General features: G+C 37.4%; 1 protein-coding gene and 1 long non-coding RNA gene across 17 annotated transcripts in view; one reads left to right on the top strand and one right to left on the bottom strand.

Annotated features, from left to right (window-relative positions):
* Positions 1-266: 266 nt before the first annotated feature.
* The window catches only part of dpy19l3 (dpy-19 like C-mannosyltransferase 3), a 125,967-nt gene continuing 103,857 nt past the window's right edge, over positions 267-22,376 (bottom strand). For 4 of the 16 annotated variants that reach the window (XM_073907243.1, XM_021477948.3, XM_001337368.9 and 1 more), the window contains 2 exons: positions 2,788-2,946; positions 267-1,559 (listed from right to left, as the gene is read on the bottom strand). In XM_073907243.1, the coding sequence (XP_073763344.1) occupies positions 1,371-1,559; positions 2,788-2,946 (348 nt within the window). In that variant the 3' untranslated portion in view covers positions 267-1,370. Of the gene's footprint in view, positions 1,560-2,787; positions 2,947-13,989; positions 16,020-16,107; positions 16,318-21,601; positions 22,035-22,376 lie in introns of those variants that run through there. The other 12 variants (XR_012382637.1, XR_012382636.1, XR_012382635.1 and 9 more) reach the window with 4 other exon arrangements.
* The window catches only part of LOC137496211 (uncharacterized), a 12,162-nt gene continuing 3,438 nt past the window's right edge, over positions 13,653-22,376 (top strand). The window contains exons 1-5 of the long non-coding RNA XR_011016381.2: positions 13,653-13,823; positions 15,853-16,023; positions 16,116-16,338; positions 21,623-21,871; positions 21,949-22,058. This is a non-coding gene — a long non-coding RNA (uncharacterized lncRNA). The remainder of the gene's footprint in view (positions 13,824-15,852; positions 16,024-16,115; positions 16,339-21,622; positions 21,872-21,948; positions 22,059-22,376) is intronic.

Genomic DNA, 22,376 nt, shown 5'->3' with positions numbered 1-22,376 from the left:
GGAACGATGTGAGACGAACTTACGAACTGGAAGAGAGGGGGGAGGTCAAAAATGATTCGGAATTTGCAGGGTCATAAAACCATGTGCGCGACACAGTGGCTCAGTGGTTAGCACTGTCGCCTCACAGCAAGATGGTTACTGGTTCAAGTCACTGCTGTGTCAGTTGGCATTTCTTTTTAAGAGTTTGCATGTTCTGCTGTATTGGCGTTGGTTTTCTCCGGGTGCTCCGGTTTCACCCACAAGTCCAAAGACTTTTGGTATAGGTGAATTGAATAAACTAAATTGACCGTAGCGTATGTGTGTGAATGAGAGTGTATGGATGTTTCCAGTACTGGAAGGGCATCCGCTGTGTAAAACATATGCTGGATAAGTTGCCGGTTCATTCGTCTGTGGCAACCCTGATGAATAAAGGAACTAAGCTGAAGGAAAATATATGATTGAATGAATAAAATCATGTTGTATATTAATGTGTCAGAGCAAATTTCACCTAAACTCAATTGTGATATGTGCATGGACTTAGAATCTTCCAACAATTAGAATCTGCACCATGTACACCAGTGGTGCCCAAACTTTGTCCTGAGGGCCGGTGTCCTGCATATTTAGTTCCAACCCCAATTAAACACAACTGAACCAGCTAATAAGCTCTAGGTATGCTAGAAACTTCCACGCAGGTGTGTTAAAGGAAGTTGGAGCTAAACTATGCAGGGCATCGGCCCTCCAGGACTGAGTTTGGACTTCCCTGATGTACACCCAAACCTAAAGGATGCTACTTCAATTTGTCAATCTGTTTTTGTTTTGGCAAATGCCGGTAAATGTCTATTTTCCCTTTAAAATCAGCTAGACAGCAGGATGAAGCCCAACTTGACACCGACCAACGGTTTGGCAGATAAAAAGAAAACACTGCCACAGATGCCAATTACCCCAAGCTGCTCTTGCAAATTCAAATTACAAAGCATTTTCCGCCCATCTCTTTTTCATTTGGTTGGAAGCGTGACAGGAATGGGTTCGTGAAAGCAGTTGCTGTTGCATGTTCGTCTAACGTTTTCTTTAAGTAGCGAATGTGTGTGTACAGCAAATAAACAGTATGATACAAGGGCATGTGTCAAAGAAGACACAGCGATCTTTGAGAGCAAAACAGATTTTCCTCCCTTTTCTCCACGTTAAACTTGAGCTCCTGTTGCGGCAGACTGGCTCAGAACAGATTTACACACACACAAACACGCATCGAATCATCTAACGCGTGCTGGCTCAATCAGCCATCTCTCTCTCTCAAACACACACACCTGCTACTATCACACACTCATTGAACATTCCAGATGGGGCGTTCAGACATCCAGTGAAGGTGGGCAACTGCTGTTGAGGAATGAGCATTATGGACTGCTCGCGGCTTTGTGTTTCTTCTTGAGCTTCTTGAGTTTGTACACGTTAAAGGTCTTGTTTTTGAACACTCGAGTGAAGAGAGTTGAATACGGAGGCATGTCGGTCTTAATGCCCTCACAAAACCGCGGATGAGACGCTGGGATGAGATCCGGGTCATTTTCACCTGGGCCATCCATGATCTGTAATAAACACATACACAAATCGTTCTTGAAACAGTTTTTTTATGTGTGTGTGAAATCTAGAGCAGATCCTCTGATGAAGTAGGGTCTCAGAAGTCTTCTTTTAAAGTGCATTGCACTTCTTTATCTTTCAAATCGTAGAGGAAAAAAAATGTGCCCTAAGGTTTTTTAAACATTTACTTTGAGAAATATTCCCAAATTAACCAAAGGGCCTTGAAAAGCTGCTGTGAGATCGTTTACACACCCAGAGATAGAAAGAACCGCCACCCATGGGAGAGATCAGAGTGAAATGGGAAAAAAAAATAGAGAGAGAGAAGAAGAATATCCCACACTACACATTTCTAGGCCGCTGCTATTGCACATGCACCGCTTCTTTGGTGATTCTGTCTGCAATTAGCACGTTTTAATTAAGCCAGACAGATTTAATCAAGGTTATAATAACATGCAGAGAACATGCTAGAAGAGTGAATCTTATCCAAACGACTGGAGGCAGCCTGGAGGAAGGAACCGGGCTCCATCAAACGAGAATGTGAACGAAGCTCTTTCATTGACTGCTCAAAGTCGGATCAGAGGAGCAAGTGAGGCAAACTTCTGTGAGATCTTTCAAAGGCATGGCATTCACCTCAGACGCATGAATGACAACTGCTGACAAGCTATTTTCAGCCAGGGCTCTATACTTGGATGTGGAAGAGATGCTTTTTTTTTTAAAGCTGACTGAGCACAGACAAACATAAAGTGCTGCGGCTTAGATGTTAGAAATTTTGCTTTTGTCAGATATTATGAACTGCTGTAATCAACAGCAGAAGAACAATCAAGCTACCAGAGAGGAAAAAAAGTCACTCAAGGTAGATTGTGCTCAGGGTGGAGCGGTATTTAATAACTATGAGCTGTGGGTGAGTGAGAACAAGATTATGTGACAAAATGAAAAATGTTAGCGTCAACTTTACACAAACCGTTTATAGACATTTAATGTAAGAAATAAAAATACCTGAGCTTTGGGAGATGGAAATAAAGCAAGACCAGTGAGCTTAGCATCTAATCCAAATGATATTTGTTTATAGCCATGTGCAGAATGCAGTAAAGGGCAAAGTTGTTCATTTCAGCTGCTCTGAAACTCTTCTTTGGTTTTTGATGCAAAAGTTTAACTGACTATGTGTGTGTGTGTGTGTGTGTGTGTGTGTGTGTGTGTGTGTGTGGGCATGAACTGGAGCTGCTGTGTGTGACCTACATGTCCGTTTGCCAGGTCGAGCAGGTCCCTCAGCCTACAGCCACGGCTGTGCCTGCGCTCATAGCAGATGCTGTCCTCCAGCACAATGTAGTCTGTTCCAACCGAACCCAGCACTTTATGAACCTCCTCGGCAGACTGCCGTGCATATATCTGATAAACCTGCAGGAAAACAAATACATTATTTAAAAAAAATACATGCACACATCTGCATATAGGGCTGTCATTGATTAGACGTTTTCATCTAATTAATTACACAATGTAGCCATTAATGTTATTAATCTCAAATTAGTTGCATATTAAATGGTCTGAGAAATTAGCAATAAAAAAATGTAAAGTCATTATTGTGTTAAATGAGAAAAGCATCAAGCATTTACAAAAAAGAGGAAATAATTATTCAATGATTCATGGAATTTATAACAACTTTTTTATTGAGAAGTTGTATCTACTTATCTGAATATAATGGCATCATTTTGATATCTTAGGTTAGGTTTTCCCAAAATTTTCAGCCCATGATCCCTAAAATCACAATGCCAGTGACTCACGAGCCCCAAATTCCTCTTAGGTGGTTATAAATATGTAAACGTTGCTCATACAACAATTGCCATATAAACACGAGCATATTGACAACAAAAAAAGTGCAACAGTCTAAGAACCATATAATGTTATAGTCATTTATTATTTTGTATAATTTAATATTAACCTTAGCTAAAGAGACTGGTGGACATGATGTTTTCAGCACAAGTTTATTCTTGGTTTATTTTTGGAGACCGCTAATCAGAGATCATCCTCAATGTTCAGTTGTGGCTTGTATTTATTTTCAATGTATTCGAATGTCGTAAAGCTGTCAGAAAGTTTAACTTACAGCTATAAAATCAATCTACTATACAGCTCATGCTATTGCTGTGTGGTTAATCTAACGTAAACACACCATTCCTATAAAAATAAAATAAGGCTGATGGCTTTTTTATTAGCATGTTGTCGTTTTACTAATAAAACCTATTGTTTTTATGTTCTGTGGGTTGTAGTTAAAATTTGGTAAAAATTTTAATAATATTAATTTTAATATTAATATTAATTTTAAGTCATCAAGCAACCCCGTCATCAATTATAAGGTTCTATCTGCGTTCTCAAGGATTTTGAGGTATTGAGCTTCAATGTTTTTGAATTTTATATAGCAAACAGTATGTGTGTAACATTTGTTTTTAAAATAAAAGGTCTTAAAATGTAAACAACTTATAAAAACATCCCATAATGTAAACTAGATATTAAAGTTTGAGGACAAACTTTATGGTGGCTTGAAAAGCCGAATCTGAAAGTTTGAAGTGGTTTTAAAGTGTAAATAGAATGTTAGTATGATTTTAGCTTGAATTAACATATTACTAGCATGAATTAGCATGTTAGTAGCATGATTCTTACATGAATTAGCATGTTGTTAGCATGATTCTAGCATGAATTAGCATGTTACTAGCATGATTCTAGCATGAATTAGCATGTTGTTAGCGTGATTCTAGCATGAATTAGCATGTTACTAGCATGATTCTAGCATGAATTAGCATGCTACTAGGATAATTCTAGCATGAATTAGCATGTTACTAGCATGATTCTAGCATGAATTAGCATGTTGTTAGCATAATTCTAGCATAAATTAGCATGTTACTAGCATGATTCTAGCATGAATTAGCATGTTGTTAGCATGATTCTAGCATGAATTAGCATTTTACTAGGCGGTTGCTAGGGTGTTTTAAGTGGTTGCTAGGTGGTTGCTAAGGTGGTGCAAGGCAGTTGCTTAGGTGGTCTGACTAGTTGCTAGGTGGTTGCTAAGGTGTTGCTAGACGGTTGCTAGGGTGTTTTGAGTGGTTGCTAAGGTGGTGCTAGGCAGTTGCTAAGGTGTTCTGACTAGTTGCTAAGTGGTTACTAAGGTGATGCAAGGTGGTTGCTAGGGTATTCTGAGTGGTTGCTAGGTGGTTGCTAAGGTGTTGCTAGGTGGTTGCTAGGGTGTTCTGAGTGGTTGCTAAGGTGCTGCTAGGTGGTTGCTAAGGTGTCCTAAGTGGTTGCTAGGTGGTTGCTAGGGTATTCTGAGTGGTTGTTAAGGTGTTGCTAGGTGGTTGCTAGGGTGTCCTGTATGGTTGCTAGGTGGTTGCTAAGGTGTTGCTAGGTGGTTGCTAGGGTGTCCTGAGTGGTTGCTAGGTGGTTGCTAAGGTGTTGCTAGGGTGTTCTGAGTGGTTGCTAGGTGGTTGCTAAGGTGTCCTAAGTGGTTGCTAGGTGGTTGCTAAGGTGTTGCTAGGTGGTTGCTAAGGTGTTGCTAGGCGGTTGCTAGGGTGTCCTAAGTGGTTGCTAGGTGGTTGCTAAGTTGTTGCTAGGCGGTTGCTAAGGTGTCCCAAGTGGTTGCTAGGTGGTTGCTAAGGTGTTGCTAGGTGGTTGCTAAGGTATTCTGAGTGGTTGCTAAGGCGTTGCTAGGCGGTTGCTAGGGTGTCCTGAGTGGTCGCTAGGCCCTTACTAAGGCATTAATAGGCCGTTGCTAGGTGGTTGCTAGGCAGTTGCTAGGGTAATTTGGGTGGTTGCTAGGCAGTTACTAGGGTACCCTGGTTGGTTACTAGGCAAGCCTCACATACATGCTTGATAAAACATTTATACTTAGTAAGCATTTCTAGCAGGTTACAGTACTTGGCTAGTCAATATTAGCATGTAGCTAGTCACTGCTAGCATGTGTAGCATATAGAAAGTTCCGTTTGCTAGCATGAGTCAAACGAGCCAATCTCCAAGTCTCTATGATGTTCTGATGCTGAGATATAGCTGTTGATGAATGGTTGCTAGGGTACTCTGTTTTGTTGCTATGGGCGAGGTTACAGAGTGAACTTGAATGTGGTTGGTTGTCTTAGTCAAATGAACCAACCCCCATGTCTCTATGACACTGCTATGCAAAGATATGCATCTTCGCCTATTTTAATGGAAGTCTATGGAATCAATTTGGGGGCGTGGCTTGTGAGCTTTATTATCATATTGAGAAGCTCATTGGTTGTCTGAGTCAGATGAGCCATCCCCCAAGTCAATAGGACACTGCTATGCAAAGATATGCATGTAGGCCAGTTATTAACATGAGTCTAGTATGAATTAGCATGTTACTAGCATGATTCTAGTACAAATTAGCATGTCATTAGCATGTTTCCAGTATGAGTTAGCATGTCATTAGCATGATTAGCATATGAGTAGCATGTTGCTAGCATGATTGGCATGTCATTAGCATGTTAGAATTATAAGCATTTGATAGCACAGCTAATTACATTCTATAGGACAGTTGCTAGGGTGCAGTATGTGGTAGTTAAGGGTGTGGCTAGAAAGTTAAAAGGCCATCAGTGATTGGCTGCTGGCTAGACTGAGTTAAATGAGCTCAGCCATTAGTCTCTATGACAGTCTGATGCAGAGTTATGAGCTCACAAAGTTTGATCCCATGTAAAGTCAATGAGAGTCTTTGTAATAGAAGTCTATGGGACAGTTGCTAGGGTGCAGTATGTGGTAGTTAGGGGTGTGGCTAGAAAGTTTAAAGCTCATCAGTTATTGGTAGTTTGGTAGTCTGAGTTAAATGACCTCAGCCATTAGTCTGTAGGACAGTCTGATTCAGAGTTATGAGCTCACAAAGTTTGATCCCATGTTAAGTCAATGAGAGTCTTTTGAATGGAAGTCTATGGGACAGTTTCTAGGGTCCAAAAGTGGTTGCTAGGGCGTGGCTAGAAAGTTTAAAGGTGATCAGTCATTGGCAGTTTGATAGTCTGAGTTAAATGAGCCCAGTTAGAAGTCTGTGCGACAGTCTGACGCAGAGTTACGAGGTCACAAAGTTTGGTCCAATGTTAAGTCTATGGGATTTTTCCGACAGTCCCGGGACGTTTTTCGGAAAACCGAAAGTCGGATCAGTCTGAGGAGATATAGCAACCCGAGTCAGAATAGTTCGGAGGTCTGGTCTGAGTTTGGTGGTAATAGCTTGAAAGCTCTAGGAGGAGATGCGTTTTGTTTTTTAGTCTCAGAAGAAGAAGAATAACTAGACAGTAAAGTTCGTCGAGACAAACTTTGAGGCTGGCTTGACAAAGCCTGTTGGTAATAGTTTGTTTAGTTTAAAAACAGTTTGAAAAAGTATAAGTAGCATGTTATTAGCATGATTCTAGCATGCATTAGCATGTTTCTAGCATGGATTAGCATGGATTAGCATGTTATTAGCATGAGTGTAGTACAAATTAGCATTTTATTAGCATGATTCTAGTATAAGTTAGCATGTTTGAAAGTTTTTTCAAAGTTTGAAAAAGTATAAGTAGCATGTTATTAGCATGATTCTAGCATGCATTAGCATGATTCTAGCATGGATTAGCATGTTATTAGCATGAGTGTAGTATAAATTAGCATTTTATTAGCATGATTCTAGTATAAATTAGCATGTTATTAGCATGCTTCTAGCATGAATTAACATGTTACTAGCATGATTCTAGAATAAATTAGCATGTCACTAGCATGATTCTAGTATGAATTAGCATACTGCTAGCATGATTCTAGTATGAATTAGCAGGTTATTAGCATGATTTTAGCATGAATTAGCATGATTCTAGTATGAATTAGCATGTTACTAGAATGATTCTAGCATGAATTAGCATGTTACTCGCATGATTCTAGCATGAATTAGCATGTTATTAGCATGATTATAGTATGAATTAGCATGTTACTAGCATGATTCTAGCGTGAATTAGCATGTTATTAGCATGATTCTGGCATGCATTAGCATGTTACTAGCATGATTCTAGTATGAATTAGCATGTTATTAGCATGATTCTAGTATGAATTAGCATGTTACTAGCATGATTCTAGTATGAATTAGCATGTCACATAGCATGCTTAGGTGGTTGCTAGGGTATTCTGAGTGGTTGCTAAGTCGTTGCTAGGCAGTTGCTAGGGTGTCCTGAGTGGTTGCTAGGTGGTTGATAAGATGTTGCTAGGCGGTTGCTAGGCTGTTGCTAGGTGGTTGCTATGGTGTTCTGAGTGGTTGCTAGGTGGTTGCTAAGGCATTGCTAGGCGGTTGCTAGGGTGTTCTGAGTGGTTGCTAAGATGTTGCTAGGTGGTTGCTAGGGTATTCTGAGTGGTTGCTAAGGTGTTGCTAGGCGGTTGCTAGGGTGTTCTAAGTGGTTGCTAGATTGTTGCTAAGGTGTTGCTAGGGTGTTCTGAGTGGTTGCTAGGTGGTTGCTAAGGTGTTGCTAGGTGGTTGCTAAGGAGTCCTAAGTGGTTGCTAAGCGGTTGCTAAGGTGTTGCTAGGTGGTTGCTAGGGTATTCTGAGTGGTTGCTAAGGCGTTGCTAGGCGGTTGCTAGGGTGTCCTGAGTGGTTTCTAGGTGGTTGCTAAAGTGTTGCTAGGTGGTTGCTAGGGTGTCCTGAGTGGTTGCTTGGTGGTTGCTAAGGCGTTGCTAGGCGGTTGCTAGGGTGTTCTGACTGGTTGCTAGGTGGTTGCTAGGCGGTTGCTAAGGTGTCCCAAGTGGTTGCTTGGTGGTTGCTAAGGTGTTGCTAGGTGGTTGCTAAGGTATTCTGAGTGGTTGCTAAGGCGTTGCTAGGCGGTTGCTAGGGTGTCCTGAGTGGTCACTAGGCCCTTATTAAGGCATTACTAGGCCGTTGCTAGGTGGTTGCTAGGCGATTGCTAGGGTAATTTGGATGGTTGCTAGGCAGTTGCTAGGGTACCCTGGTTGGTTACTCGGCAAGCCTCACATACATGCCTGATAAAACATTTATACTTAGTAAGCATTTCTAGCAAGTTACAGTACTTGGCTAGTCAATATTAGCATGTAGCTAATCACTGCTAGCATGTGCAGCATTTAGGAAGTTCCGTTTGCTAGCATGAGTCAAACGAGCCAATCTCCAAGTCTCTACGATGTTCTGATGCTGAGATATAGCTGTTGATGAATGGTTGCTAGGGTACTCTGTTTTGTTGCTATGGGCGAGGTTACAGAGTGCACTTGATTGTGGTTTGCTGTCTAAGTCAAATGAACCAACCCCCATGTCTCTATGACACTGCTATGCAAAGATATGCATCTTGGCCTATTTTAATGGAAGTCTATGGAATCAATTTGGGGGCGTGGCTTGTGAGCTTCATTATCATATTGAGATGCTCATTGGTTGTCTGAGTCAGATGAGCCATCCCCCAAGTCAATAGGACACTGCTAAGCAAAGGTATGCATGTAGGCCAGTTATTAACATGAGTCTAGTATGAATTAGCATGTTACTAGCATGATTCTTGTACAAATTAGCATGTCATTAGCATGTTTCCAGTATGAGTTAGCATGTCATTAGCATGATTAGCATATGAGTAGCATGTTGCTAGCATGATTGGCATGTCATTAGCATGTTAGAATTATAAGCATTTGAAAGCACAGCTAATTACAGTCTATAGGACAGTTGCTAGGGTGCAGTATGTGGTAGTTAGGGGTGTGGCTAGAAAGTTAAAAGGCCATCAGTGATTGGCTGCTGGCTAGACTGAGTTAAATGAGCTCAGCCATTAGTCTCCAAGACAGTCTGATGCAGAGTTATGAGCTCACAAAGTTTGATCCCATGTAAAGTCAATGAGAGTCTTTTGTAATGGAAGTCTACGGGACAGTTGCTAGGGTGCAGTATGTGGTAGTTAGGGGTGTGGCTAGAAAGTTAAAAGCTCATCAGTTATTGGCAGTTTGGTAGTCGGAGTTAAATGAGCTCAACCATTAGTCTGTATGACAGTCTGATGCAGAGTTATGAGCTCACAAAGTTTGATCCCATGTAAAGTCAATGAGAGTCTTTTGTAATGGAAGTCTACGGGACAGTTGCTAGGGTGCAGTATGTGGTAGTTAGGGGTGTGGCTAGAAAGTTAAAAGCTCATCAGTTATTGGCAGTTTGGTAGTCGTAGTTAAATGAGCTCAGCCATTAGTCTGTAGGACAGTCTGATGCAGAGTTATGAGCTCACAAAGTTTGATCCCATGTAAAGTCAATGAGAGTCTTTTGTAATGGAAGTCTACGGGACAGTTGCTAGGGTGCAGTATGTGGTAGTTAGGGGTGTGGCTAGAAAGTTAAAAGCTCATCAGTTATTGGCAGTTTGGTAGTCTGAGTTAAATGAGCTCAGCCATTAGTCTGTATGACAGTCAGATGCAGAGTTAAGAGCTCACAAAGTTTGATCCCATGTTAAGTCAATGAGAGTCTTTTGTAATGGAAGTCTACGGGACAGTTGCTAGGGTGCAGTATGTGGTAGTTAGGGGTGTGTCTAGAAAGTTAAAAGCTCATCAGTTATTGGCAGTTTGGTAGTCGGAGTTAAATGAGCTCAGCCATTAGTCTATAGGACAGTCTGATGCAGAGTTATGAGCTCACAAAGTTTGATCCCATGTTAAGTCAATGAGAGTCTTTTGAATGGAAGTCTACGGGACAGTTGCTAGGGTGCAGTATGTGGTAGTTAGGGGTGTGGCTACAAAGTTAAAAGCTCATCAGTTATTGGCAGTTTGGTAGTCGGAGTTAAATGAGCTCAGCCATTAGTCTGTAGGATAGTCTGTTTCAGAGTTATGAGCTCACAAAGTTTGATCCCATGTTAAGTCAATGAGAGTCTTTTGAATGGAAGTCTATGGGACAGTTTCTAGGGTCCAAAAGTGGTTGCTAGGGCGTGGCTAGAAAGTTTAAAGATGATCAGTCATTGGCAGTTTGATAGTCTGAGTTAAATGAGCCCAGTTAGAATTCTGTGCGACAGTCTGACGCAGAGTTATGAGGTCACAAAGTTTGGTCCAATGTTAAGTCTATGGGATTTTTCCGACAGTCCCGGGACGTTTTTCGGAAAACCGAAAGTCCAATCAGTCTGAGGAGATATAGCATACCGAGTCAGAATAGTTTGGAGGTGTGGTGTGAGTTTGGTGGTAATAGTTTGAAAGTTCAAGGAGGAGATAGATTTTGATTTTTAGAGTCAGAAGAAGAATAATAATAATAAGTTTAGAAAGGATAACAGTAGTCTGGCTTTGACAAGCCAGCCTAATAAGTTTATATAGCATATCAGTAGTCTGGCTTTGACAAGCCAGCCTAATAATAAGTTTAAATAGCATTTCAGTAGTCTGGCTTTGACAAGCCAGCCTAACTAGACAGTAAAGTTCGTCGAGACAAACTTTGAGGCTGGCTTGACAAAGCCTGTTGGTAATAGTTTATTTAGTTTAAAAACAGTTTGAAAAAGTATAAGTAGCATGTTATTAGCCTGATTCTAGCATGGATTAGCATGTTATTAGCATGTTATTAGTATGATTCTAGCATGGATTAGCATGTTATTAGCATGAATTAGCATGATTCTAGCACAAATTAGTATGTTACTAGCATGCTTCTAGCATGAATTAGTGTGTTATTAGCATGATTGTAGTAAAATTAGCATGAATTAGCATGATTCTAGCATGAATTATCATGTTATTAGCATAAATCTAGTACAAATTAGCATGTTACTAGTGTGACACTAAATGATTAGTCACATGTATATATATATATATATATATATATATATATATATATATATATATATATATATATATATATATATATATATATATATATATGCATATGAATATCTTTCCTTATAATTATATATAATGATATAAATTATAAAAAGGAATCCTATTGTACATTTAGTGTTGCATTTATTTGAATTACTTTAAGTGGAGAATATGAGTGGGATGGTTTGTTGTCTTGGGTTGTCATTAGACAGCAACTCCACTATGAAGAGCAACAAAACTATGACTGTCTCATCATTCTCATCTTTTAGTTGGGTTAATCCTGTCATTGAAATGCCAAGATAACATGTTATTCAAGTGTCTTAACAGGTTTACTGAGGTATTGTGCAGTTAAAAGGGTACTTTGTAGCGAAGATTGTATCAGTTTGCTTACATTGTATCGAAACAGCCACCAGCGGCCGGATGTGTCATTTGGTAGCTGCAAAGTTTATAATAGGAGCTCCACCTCGCTTAAATTCAATTTAAATGTTATACTCTTGTATTAAAGTTGTTGAAAAAGAGTATTGATGACAATTCCAGCAGTATAAATGCACTTTTAATCAAAGATGACAGTTGCACTCAATGACTGTAACAGATTTGTTTACATTTGAGTTGCTCAGAGCCAGCCCATATATGCAGAGAAGATGTATTATACTGTGTCAAAGATGTTAAATGCTTAAATGGACACCATGCAAAATGTTAAATACAAAGCATGCTATAACAATTTGATATAGTAAATATAGGTTATGGAGACTAAGTAATAACTTATATGTGAATAATATGTTCATGAATGAACTATTTTTATGTATAATGCATATTTTATGAGACAAGAAAAGGATTTATTGTGCATAAAACACTGTTTAATGATATTGTATGGATAATTATTAAAAGATTTTTAGGATTATAATATATATGTATATTTAATTTGCTTGTGTGTGTGTGTGTGTGTGTGTGTGTGTGTGTGTGTGTGTGTGTGTGTGTGTGTGTGTGTGTTTGGTAATAAGAATATTAATAATAAGCATATGCAGAGATGTCAGGTGCGTTCGACTTCATGCAGCGCTGCGCAGATCGATCGAAATCTGTCTTAAAGCGGTGCATTCTGGTTAGAAATCTTGTCCGGATTGATGCTGCGCCGACGCCATGTGACTGTCACATGTGGCATCAAAGTACCGCGACAGCGCTCCGAGATCAGACGGCAAACTCAGACCGTGCAGCTTCTGAAGAGCGACTGCAGGAGCTCTGATGATGACACTGATATTACACGATTGGCCAAGTTCACCACATGACAACAAACACGTGTATTTCGGGTTTATAATTGGACAAATTCTGATTCAAAAGTTTCAAAACAAACAATTCACTTTTCACACCGTCTCTATCCTGTACACATCTTGCTTATTAAAAGACAGCAAATATTTTACTGCAGTAATCATCTTTTGTTAAATAATCTGGTTATAAAGGTTAGCTTGTTTGCACAGGTTTATTTTTTAACTTTTTTATAGAGACTATTTACTGCATTCATCTCCATGAACGATTTAAATGATATATTTTAGTGTATATTTTAGTGAATAACCTAAATAAGTCTTACAGACTTGAAATAAAATAATCATCATCATTGATCCTGCCACCCTAAAGCTCTCTTAACAAATTAAGTTAAAGAACTATTTTATTAAATAATTATAAAATGGTTTTATTATTATAATATAAATATATATTTTATTTCCTGTCTAGCAGTTTAAAGGCTACTTGCTCTTTCTGGGAAACTTCTACATAGCTCCATTATTTTACCTTTTGTTCTTTTCAACACGATTTTTTTTGGATTAAAATGCTTTTTTGAAAATTCATTCATTATCCAAAATAATCTCATTTATTAAGACCTCATCAAAACACCTTGTTTTGCTTTTTACATTGGACATTTTTATATCTATAAATGTACATATATGTAAACCCTTTTTTTTAGCATATTCAAACAAGAAGTATTAGCCTAAAGATTGATGTTTAACTCCTAGTATTTATGCTTATTGCTTTGTATTTAATAGACCTGTTCGTTTTTATGTTTATATTAACCTCTCATTTTCTCTTATTTCTCTCTAGCATTTGTTATATATTTTAGTCATAAATCTCTCTTATTGTTTTAAAAGGAACTACAGTTTGTAGAGACTGTATTCTGTTTTATTTGTAAATGTTTTGTTGTTATAAATAAAAATAACAAAAAAATATGATGACGCCATGTGATCGGTCATCATGACACCAGCAACTTTAAGTCCCGAAGTGTCCAGCTGTCCGTCTTGACGGCTCCGTTTTCAACTCCGCCCCCACCTGCGCTCGGCTAATCTCGTTGATCACCGGCTGCAGCTGAACTTCATGTCGAACGCACCTCTTAATTCTTTAATCGCTCTCGCGGTACTTTGAAATCACGCACCGATTGCCAAGAGCACGTGGCTATCCTTGTCGCGTGCCTCTCCGCGTGAAGTTGACAAGGCGTGGATGATGCTTTTTTTATCATGGCGGTGCACGTTAAATATGGAAACGTCGAACAGGTATGAAAGTTAGAAATGATGCATGCCTTTCTGTGTGCATAAAGTGATGAACTGATCATTTGATGCTGTATACGCATGTACAAAACTCGCAGAATGTTTAGCAGCAAAGTTAAGTGCATGGAGTAGGTCAGTGATGGCAGTCTGAAAATTGATTTTTTTTTTTTTTCGAACAAAATTTTAATGTCACAATCCACTTGTGATAGTTTATATCCAGTCTGGTACCTTTATGTACTCTTTAGCAAGCAAAATTTTATAAAGGAAGCAAAATAGTGCGAAAAAATGCATCAGATTTGCCTAATCAAAGAAAATAACATTTATCAAAACATGAATACATGTAATATTTTAATATTATGAGGACAAAGTCATTTATTATTATTTATTGTTATTATTTTAGTTATTTTTGGTAGGATTATAATAAATCACAACCGATTGTTCGTCGCCCGCTGATTAACAACTTAATTTTTTTTTTTTATTAATCCAAAAGTTGTAAAGATGGATAGAGAGATCGTCTCTCCTGTCATTTAAAACGCGTGCATGGAGGCATTTGGCTTCCATTTAAAATATAATGTTAACAGAGGTTGTGGGTGCACAAGATAAGCAATAAAACCAGTGTTGAAACATACCTTACCAGCATATGCTATTTTTCAGCTGCGGTATAGTTCGGATATAAACACAGACGTTTGTTATGCAAAGCAGTTGTAACAGTTACATTGTCTAACCAAAAGATAGCAACAGCCATCAAAAAGTTCACTCAATAGTTCTTGAAAAGTTAGACATCTAGTATTGAAACAAAGTTTAAGTTATTGAATCATTAGTTGAAAATGAAAATGTGTTGTCCAAAATTGCTAAATGTAAAAAGTCTACGCTTCAACTACTTCAACAGTAGCAAAGATAATTTTTCACAGTATTGAATTTTTTTTTATTCAACAGACCATTTATTGTTTCATGTTTATTAAAATTACATGTTCTATGCTAAAATCAGAAGTTTCTTGCAGTAATTATTTTATAATGGAAGGCAAATTATTATACCTTTTTATTAAATGCAAAACTATTATTAATCTTGTTGCTGCTGTTTTTAGTAGTAGTATAATTGCTGATTTCAAATACATGCTTTTAAGACTTTGCAATAGTGATGGAGTACACAACACTTTTTTTAAAAATTTTGATTAAAATAAATTTGTTTTTTATACCATGTACAGTGGATACAATGAAATAATAACAGATAACAAAGGCTTAAATTAAACTTCAAAAGAAACAAAAAAGATATATTTATTTTTTATATAATTAAGTAAACTTAATATCAAAACAAGTAAAATAAAATAACACCTATGAACCTGCTTTAATATCTATAACGCTACAATTAAGGTGTTTGATAATTAGGTGCAATGGGAGCCTAGCAATAAGGTACTCTGCATTTCCTGGGGAGATGTGTTGATGTTTTGTTTTTTGGTTTTATTGACAGGTTCTTTAAAGACACTTGAGTTTCTGTTTGTAAATAATAGTGGAATAGCTTTTCTCACAAAAAAATGACAAAATAGTTTTAATAAGTTCCTGTCTTTAAAATGATTTTACTAAGATGACATCCTTAATACGTATGAAACCAAGTGTGAAGATTGGGATGGCTCAATACCATAATTTTGGATTTGGATACCAGAATGACTCAAAATCGATACTAATTCGATAACATCAATTTTATATTTAACTATTTATTAGCGTAGTGTTAACATTATTCTAGCATAAATTTGTATGTTTTTAGCCTAACTTAAGACGTTAAATTTGAAATGGGGCAATAGTGGGTAATGATAGACAAGACAACACTTTTTGTAAAACACATTTCATGTTTTACTTGTGAACTTACTAAACTGTACAATTAATAAAGTAGAACAGAAGTAGAACAGAACAGAAGTAGAAAAGATTGACTAGTGATTATTAAAAAAACAAAACAAAAAAAAAAAAACATTGTAAAGTTAAATAAAATTACTCAGAAACTTCACTAATTTGAAACACACGCCTGTTGACATGCTTTAAGGACAAATGCAGTGGGAGCCTGGCAATAAGGTCATCAGGGTTTCCTGCAAAAACGATCTGAGGAACCACATATACTTGACTGTCACTTCCGAGGAAGTGGCAAGTGTGATTGACGTTGGACACCCCGATCACTTCAACGACCGTTTCTTGCATCTGGCCTTCTGCGATCTAGGTATGTAAAAAAAAATATGTATATAAGTTTCAATGTACCAACACTGTCTCAGTTTGTTGTAATATAGAAATGTTTTACATGTACCTCCACAGTTGTGTAGTTTGAAGAATGGAACTTTCCAGTTCCTGTTTCCTGGACGCAGGGACGTAGGTGGGTGATGAGGACCTCATCACCAACAAAAAGCTCAGTCAAAGCTGCCTCCCTCCACAGTGAAACACTGAAGGTCCCCTCCAGGCATTTTATTTTTAGGTCCACTATTGGCACTCTTGCCCTTGTCATCCTCACCCCATGGAACTGCAAAAGAGCAATTTACGGGTGAGTGTAGTAGCATTTCCCATGTATGTTTCTTCTGTTTCTCAACACTGCATAATATGGATATTTATTTGATTCACCCATATTTTAGTCAATTAACCTTAGTAATTCCCCATATAATAGCCCGTTTCCACTGACTGGTATGGCTCGCTTTGATAAGCTTTTATAGCAGTTTCCACTGTTAAAAGGCGTACCGTACCAAACCGTATCGTACCACTTTTTCGGCACCCTTTCGAAAGGGTACCAAACATGAGAAAGGGTACCAAAAGGCAGAGCTAGATGTGCAGCTGAACACTATTAGTTTACAGAGATACCTCATTTGCTTGAATGAATGAAAATAAAAAAAGCCACCATGTTTAAAATACACAGCCGAGAGATCTTTTACAGCGTATATATATATATATATATATATATATATATATATATATATATATATATATATATATATATATATATATATATATATATATATATATAGAGGGCTCGAAATTTCGACCATTTTGATTGCATATGCGACCAAAATTTTATCTATGCGACCTTAATATATTTAGGAGCATTTTTGCGAGTGCTTAAAATTGTTGTGTGCGACCAGTTTTTACTGCAAAATGTTCATCACGTGCGCGAATTCGGGAGACATGCATGAAGAATGCATCTCTGCACTTGAAATGCGAAACGCAGTGCTCAGGAATGGTTTAAAAATGTTTTATTGTCATGTAAACTTGCTGCAGTAAACAAACGTGAGAGTGAAGTGAAAAAAAAAAGGACAAGGCGGAAAAAGTGAGAACATTACTTTTTTTCAGCAAATGTGAACAAACTGCCATGTTTAACTATTATATCACCTTTTGGACTAATATGAACTCAGAATGATGGAATTTCTCTCTAGCAGAGCCTACATGTGCTACTGAAGATTACAGACACCGATGAGAGGTTAGCACTGACTGTAGGCTATATTTTATGGCGTTTTGAACCTAAATAAGCACAATGTATGCTGTGTGTAGTTCTTCTGTAGTTGGGAACATATCGGAGACTGTAAGGGGCTGTATGTGTTCATATAATTACAGACGTCACTGTCATTGATCTGCAGTTATAATCAATTCATGTTTATAGAAAAGTTAGTAATATACATTTATACAGAAGTATTTGTGTATGAAGCCTCTGTTTTGTGAGAAGGGCTTCTCATATGATTTGTGAATGACCTGTACAGCTTTACTGTAGACATTTTCTCTAGTGAAAATTACGTGACTGAAACTTTGTCATACACCACGCCCACCAAAAGGCTACCCTTGGTAGTAGAAACGCAAGCCTGATAAAGGTGTACTGTACCAGTCAGTGGAAACGAGCCATAACAAAGAAATCCAAAGGCAGTATTGGGTGCCTCGTCATTTTTGTAAAAAAAAAACAAAAAAACACAGCAACACAGATTGATTGCCTACACACCGTAAAATGAAATATGCTCATGTAATACTATACAAACATGAATAAAATACAAACTTTTATTCCCTCTCTACAAAGAGTTAAAGAAAATCTGAAGCTGATTAAGTGTATATTAAGCATTTATGATAGATTTTAAGTGTAATTTATGTATTAGTTATTTGTGATTTGAAATGCAGAAGCATTCACTTGAGATCGGGTATCAGATGTGCACAATCCATATGCACTAGCTGAAAAGCTTGACAGAGCCCCTGCACATAGCTTCAGTTGCTAAGCCACGATTGGTGGATGGTGGTTTTTGGGCGTGGCTTAGCAAAGGGTCAATTGATTTAGCAATTTTGATTATTTGTTTTTGACTAATTTGTAATGCTTAACTGTTGAATACAAAGAAGTTTATTTTATATCTAAAGTGATTCCAAAATCTTTCACAAGTAATTTGAGAGCTTTGCCTTGCATCAACTTTTTTTTTCATATTTACATTGTATATTCTAGTTAGCTCTATGTTGAGACAAAACAAATATACTGATATACAGTAATCAACATATAATGTGAATCAAAGCCTTTTAATTAAAGTTGTCCTAAAGCTATTAAAAAACACACTAGTCTCAGAACAATTTTGAACACTTCAGCTCAGTAATGCAGGCTAGGCGGAATAGTGCTGTTTACTGAGGTTTTTGTTGTTAAACTAAAAAAAAATCTACATTATCGATGCTGTATAAAGCCCTTATGAAACTGAAAAAAAACAATAACATCAATGTTTCACCAGGGGGCTGTTCCAGAAAGCAGGTTATGTGACATACCCGGGTAAGTTTGAGAGTATGTAGGTGGATAACCTCAACTTTGGTTCCAAAATCGGAGGTAACTTCTGGGTATGTTAAGTAGCCATAGCAACTTACTCTCTGAAGATAACCTGCTCCGGAGCAGGTTATGTTCAGAGAGTAAGTTGCTATGTTTTAGAGTTTGTCTGTTTTAGAGAGTTTACTGAGCATTGCATGCTCTTTTGATGGGAATATTTATGGATATGGACACACAAATACAAGTTTTTTCGTTGTGAGAGGGTTATAAGTGCATAGTATTTTTCATAACCAAATTCATAATGTCAATGTATTTAACAAACCTTTTTGAAATCAAATGTGACAAACCCCGGGTCTGCGCTTACCATAAAAAACATTCAGTGCAGCTCTTTGTATTCGCGTCAGGGCATTTTAGGCAACTGTACAATGTGGCAGTAGGACCACCTGTACAGTATGCCTGGCACTGAACTGTTTTTTACACTTTCGTACAGTTCCTTGGTCATAAATCACTGCGTATCATTACACAGAAGATTCAGAGCACGGCAATAGAGTAGTGGACAGTGCGTCGATAAAGAACAACGGAGCGCACAACGGAGTGAGTTCGAATCTCACATAAAGATTGTGAGTTTTTTCTCTCCTTCTGCACCCTCACATTTCTGTATAATATTATAAGTGGCAGCTTTGTCTTTTGTAGGAAAATATATCTATTATTTAAGATGTAGGACGTCGTTCTTATATATATATATACACATTCACGCACACACACCTACATTTTTTAATATAATTTTTTTTCAGGGTTTCTAAATGCTATTGTGTGCATTAATTGCAGCCGATTTTAAAGCTCCATCAGTCACTAAAGGACACTGATAATATAAAATTTGTCCAAAGTATAAGTGTGCAGGTACAACTTAATTTTATATCCTTAATCTTTTGATGTTTCAACTATTAAACTCATTACTGCTTCCACTTACCAGCTCATCACACACCCCACCTCATCACTATGTTGAGGCTAAATGGCTGATTTTCAGGAAATAATGATTCAAGTGTATAATACAAATATAGTAAAAAAAAAAAAAAAAAAACTATAAAGCAAATGTTGCTTAACACAATGTTTATTTTTATTATATTTGTATTATACAATAGAATCATAGGCACTACATTGTTACTTGCTGGAGGACAAAAGATCCCCTTTTCTGCCTTATACGATGACACGTACCTGCAGCCTGACCCAGAGGAAATCTCAGTGACCCAAGCAGACAAAACAGATGGAAGAGTGCTAAAAAAATATATATAATTAGTCAAAAAACTATGTTTACTCAAATAGTTTGGTCTGTTCATTTCTTCATTTCCTGAAATAAAATGAATGATTTTGTACACTGCTTTATACACGCACCTTTAAACGTGTAACATATTTTTCATATACATTTCTCACCTTAAGTTGATGCTCATGTGACTTTATATTTGAAGATGGACCTTATACAGCTACTTTAGAATTTAAATATGTAGATAAAAGATTTTGTGATCCAAGAGTAATATTCAAATATGGAAAAGTGCAGAAAATTCTTACACTGCTTGTTAGTTGAGGCAGAAGGAACTTCGTCTGCATGCAAAATAAAAAGAACCTAAAGCTATCTGACAACAATCACTTACAACAGTGACAGAGTGTGTGGTTTAAGTCAAAAACTCAACCACTGAAAAGCCTTTATTATAGGACACAGCAGTTAGACAGGCCTCTTTCTATTAGCTGCATGTCAGAAAGCATATTCTAGAGTGTTAAATAAAGAGCTCCAGTAATTAAATATTACCTTTTATAATAATGTTTCTGTGTTTAATGACTTTGGACAGAGTTCTAGCTCCAGAAAGATTACAATTTCTATAAGCCTTATTAGTCAATACACATATTGTGGCCTTAAGAAATTAATGGAAGGAAAATTAAATGCATGAATAGTTACACAACATACTCAAAAAGGATGTTAAAGAGTAGTTTAATTTATCATTACAATAAAATGGAGGGTGGCATGTGTAATTTAATGAACTAATAAATTTTCTTATTATTTATTTTTTATTTTCTTATCTATTTCTTATTCTATATTTCTTTCCTTCGTTGAAGCAGATGTGTAATCTCTGTGTTTAAAACCTCTAGCTTCGCCTCTGTAAAGTGCGTTGCCCTTTTTTTCTTACCGTGACTTTCTATGGTGACTCGTGAATTCGGCGATCTACTGAAAATGCCTTCAGGTGTGTGCCGTGCACGCGCATTAACCCGCGGTTATCTTCAGGAGGTTGATTTAACTAACTCTTGTCACCTGTTTTGGAACCAACATACTCGCGGTAAGCAGGTTTTGGGTAAATCAACCGAGAGTTTAGGTTTTAGCAGATGGTAAGTTAACCCAGCTTTCTGGAATACCCCCCAGGAGATTTTAGTGGCTGAACATCACGTCTGTGCATATAAGCCATTCATAACGCAAGACACTTTACATCAGCTTTTGAGGACTAAAATAATTTAAAAACATAAATATACCTGTCTAAAAGATACTTCAGCCATGGTGTCCTCTTTCCTCCAGCTTGCAAAACTCCAATATTACCTCAGGATTTTAAATAGTTTCAATTAAGCATTTGATTTTACCGTGACTGTAATTGTCTTGTGTGCATGTGTCGTGAACGCACAGAACTCATGCAGGCCGACACGCGCTAATGGCAGAAATGTGTGAACGGAGATGTGCAGAAGTCCAATTCTGCATTTGTTCGGAGACAGTTTGAGCTACTTATTGAAATTATGGGAGATGTCAGCCTGACACTAATTCAATTGGATGAACATTTTTTTAAGTCGTATGCCTTACCCAGAATATAAAAATGCATACAATAACATTTAGATCATTTTCTGTATTAATTACTATTGGACTGTGAAGAGACTTTCAACCAGCACAACAAAAAATGCTTCCGAAGACAATCACCTACTGCACCTTTAAGCCTGGTCTGTAAAAATGGAGAAAGAATTTATTTAACACTGCACACATTATTACAAATATGCATGATTAACTCACTTCTGTTATTTGTCCCCTAAGGCTGATGTGTCCTCCCCTGGAAAAAATGTCTGGTTCACCACCAGTCATCTCTGGTGAAGGAGGACAGAGTGCCTCCTTGGCAGATGTCTGTGCAGCTTCAGAGAAGTTGTGTGGCGTTGTTTTAAATTTTAAACTGCCTGGTCCCACAAACAGGTACATCTGCCCGAACTTGTTGGAGAGGGTATGCTTCTGGAGGATGTAACTCACCCCTTCCTCGAATTCTGGGGTTGATCCCTCTTTTTTATTAAGGTAACAGATCACCCCATCAGTAAGAGCGGAAATGGTCTCCGTCTTTGTTTTTGAAATTTCTATTTTCATTCCAATAGTGGAGTAACTCAGTGCTCTTCTGTGAATGCGTGTTGCAACACACAAACATTTCAAAAGGCCTGTGGTTGGTGGTGAAGTTTCCATGCTGCAGAAGAGAGAAAGACAAAGGGTACATGAGAACGTATTTTATTAGTCATTACTCAGAATTATAGTTAAATGCAGTATATTGTGTGTGAAGTGGGATTGTTGGATTTCAAAATGAATGCTTTTATACTGTTTATCAATATGTATTAACAAAAATATGGTTGGGATTGTAAACTAATTCTTTGGAAACACTGCAATAGACTTTTTTTATTAATATTTTTTTAAACAAGACTTTTGGACAGTAGTTTAAATAATTGTTAATCACTGTGCTTTATTAGACCTCAATGTCTTTGTCAGTGCCCTTTATTTTTGTTGGACATTTTAAAATTGTGTGTGTTTTATC

The sequence above is a fragment of the Danio rerio genome, chromosome 7 (genome assembly GCF_049306965.1).
Source record: "Danio rerio strain Tuebingen ecotype United States chromosome 7, GRCz12tu, whole genome shotgun sequence".
In the NCBI taxonomy this organism is placed as follows: Eukaryota; Metazoa; Chordata; class Actinopteri; order Cypriniformes; family Danionidae; genus Danio; species Danio rerio.
The sequence above is the reverse complement of the archived record's forward strand: the minus strand, read 5'-3'. Positions and strand labels throughout refer to the sequence as shown.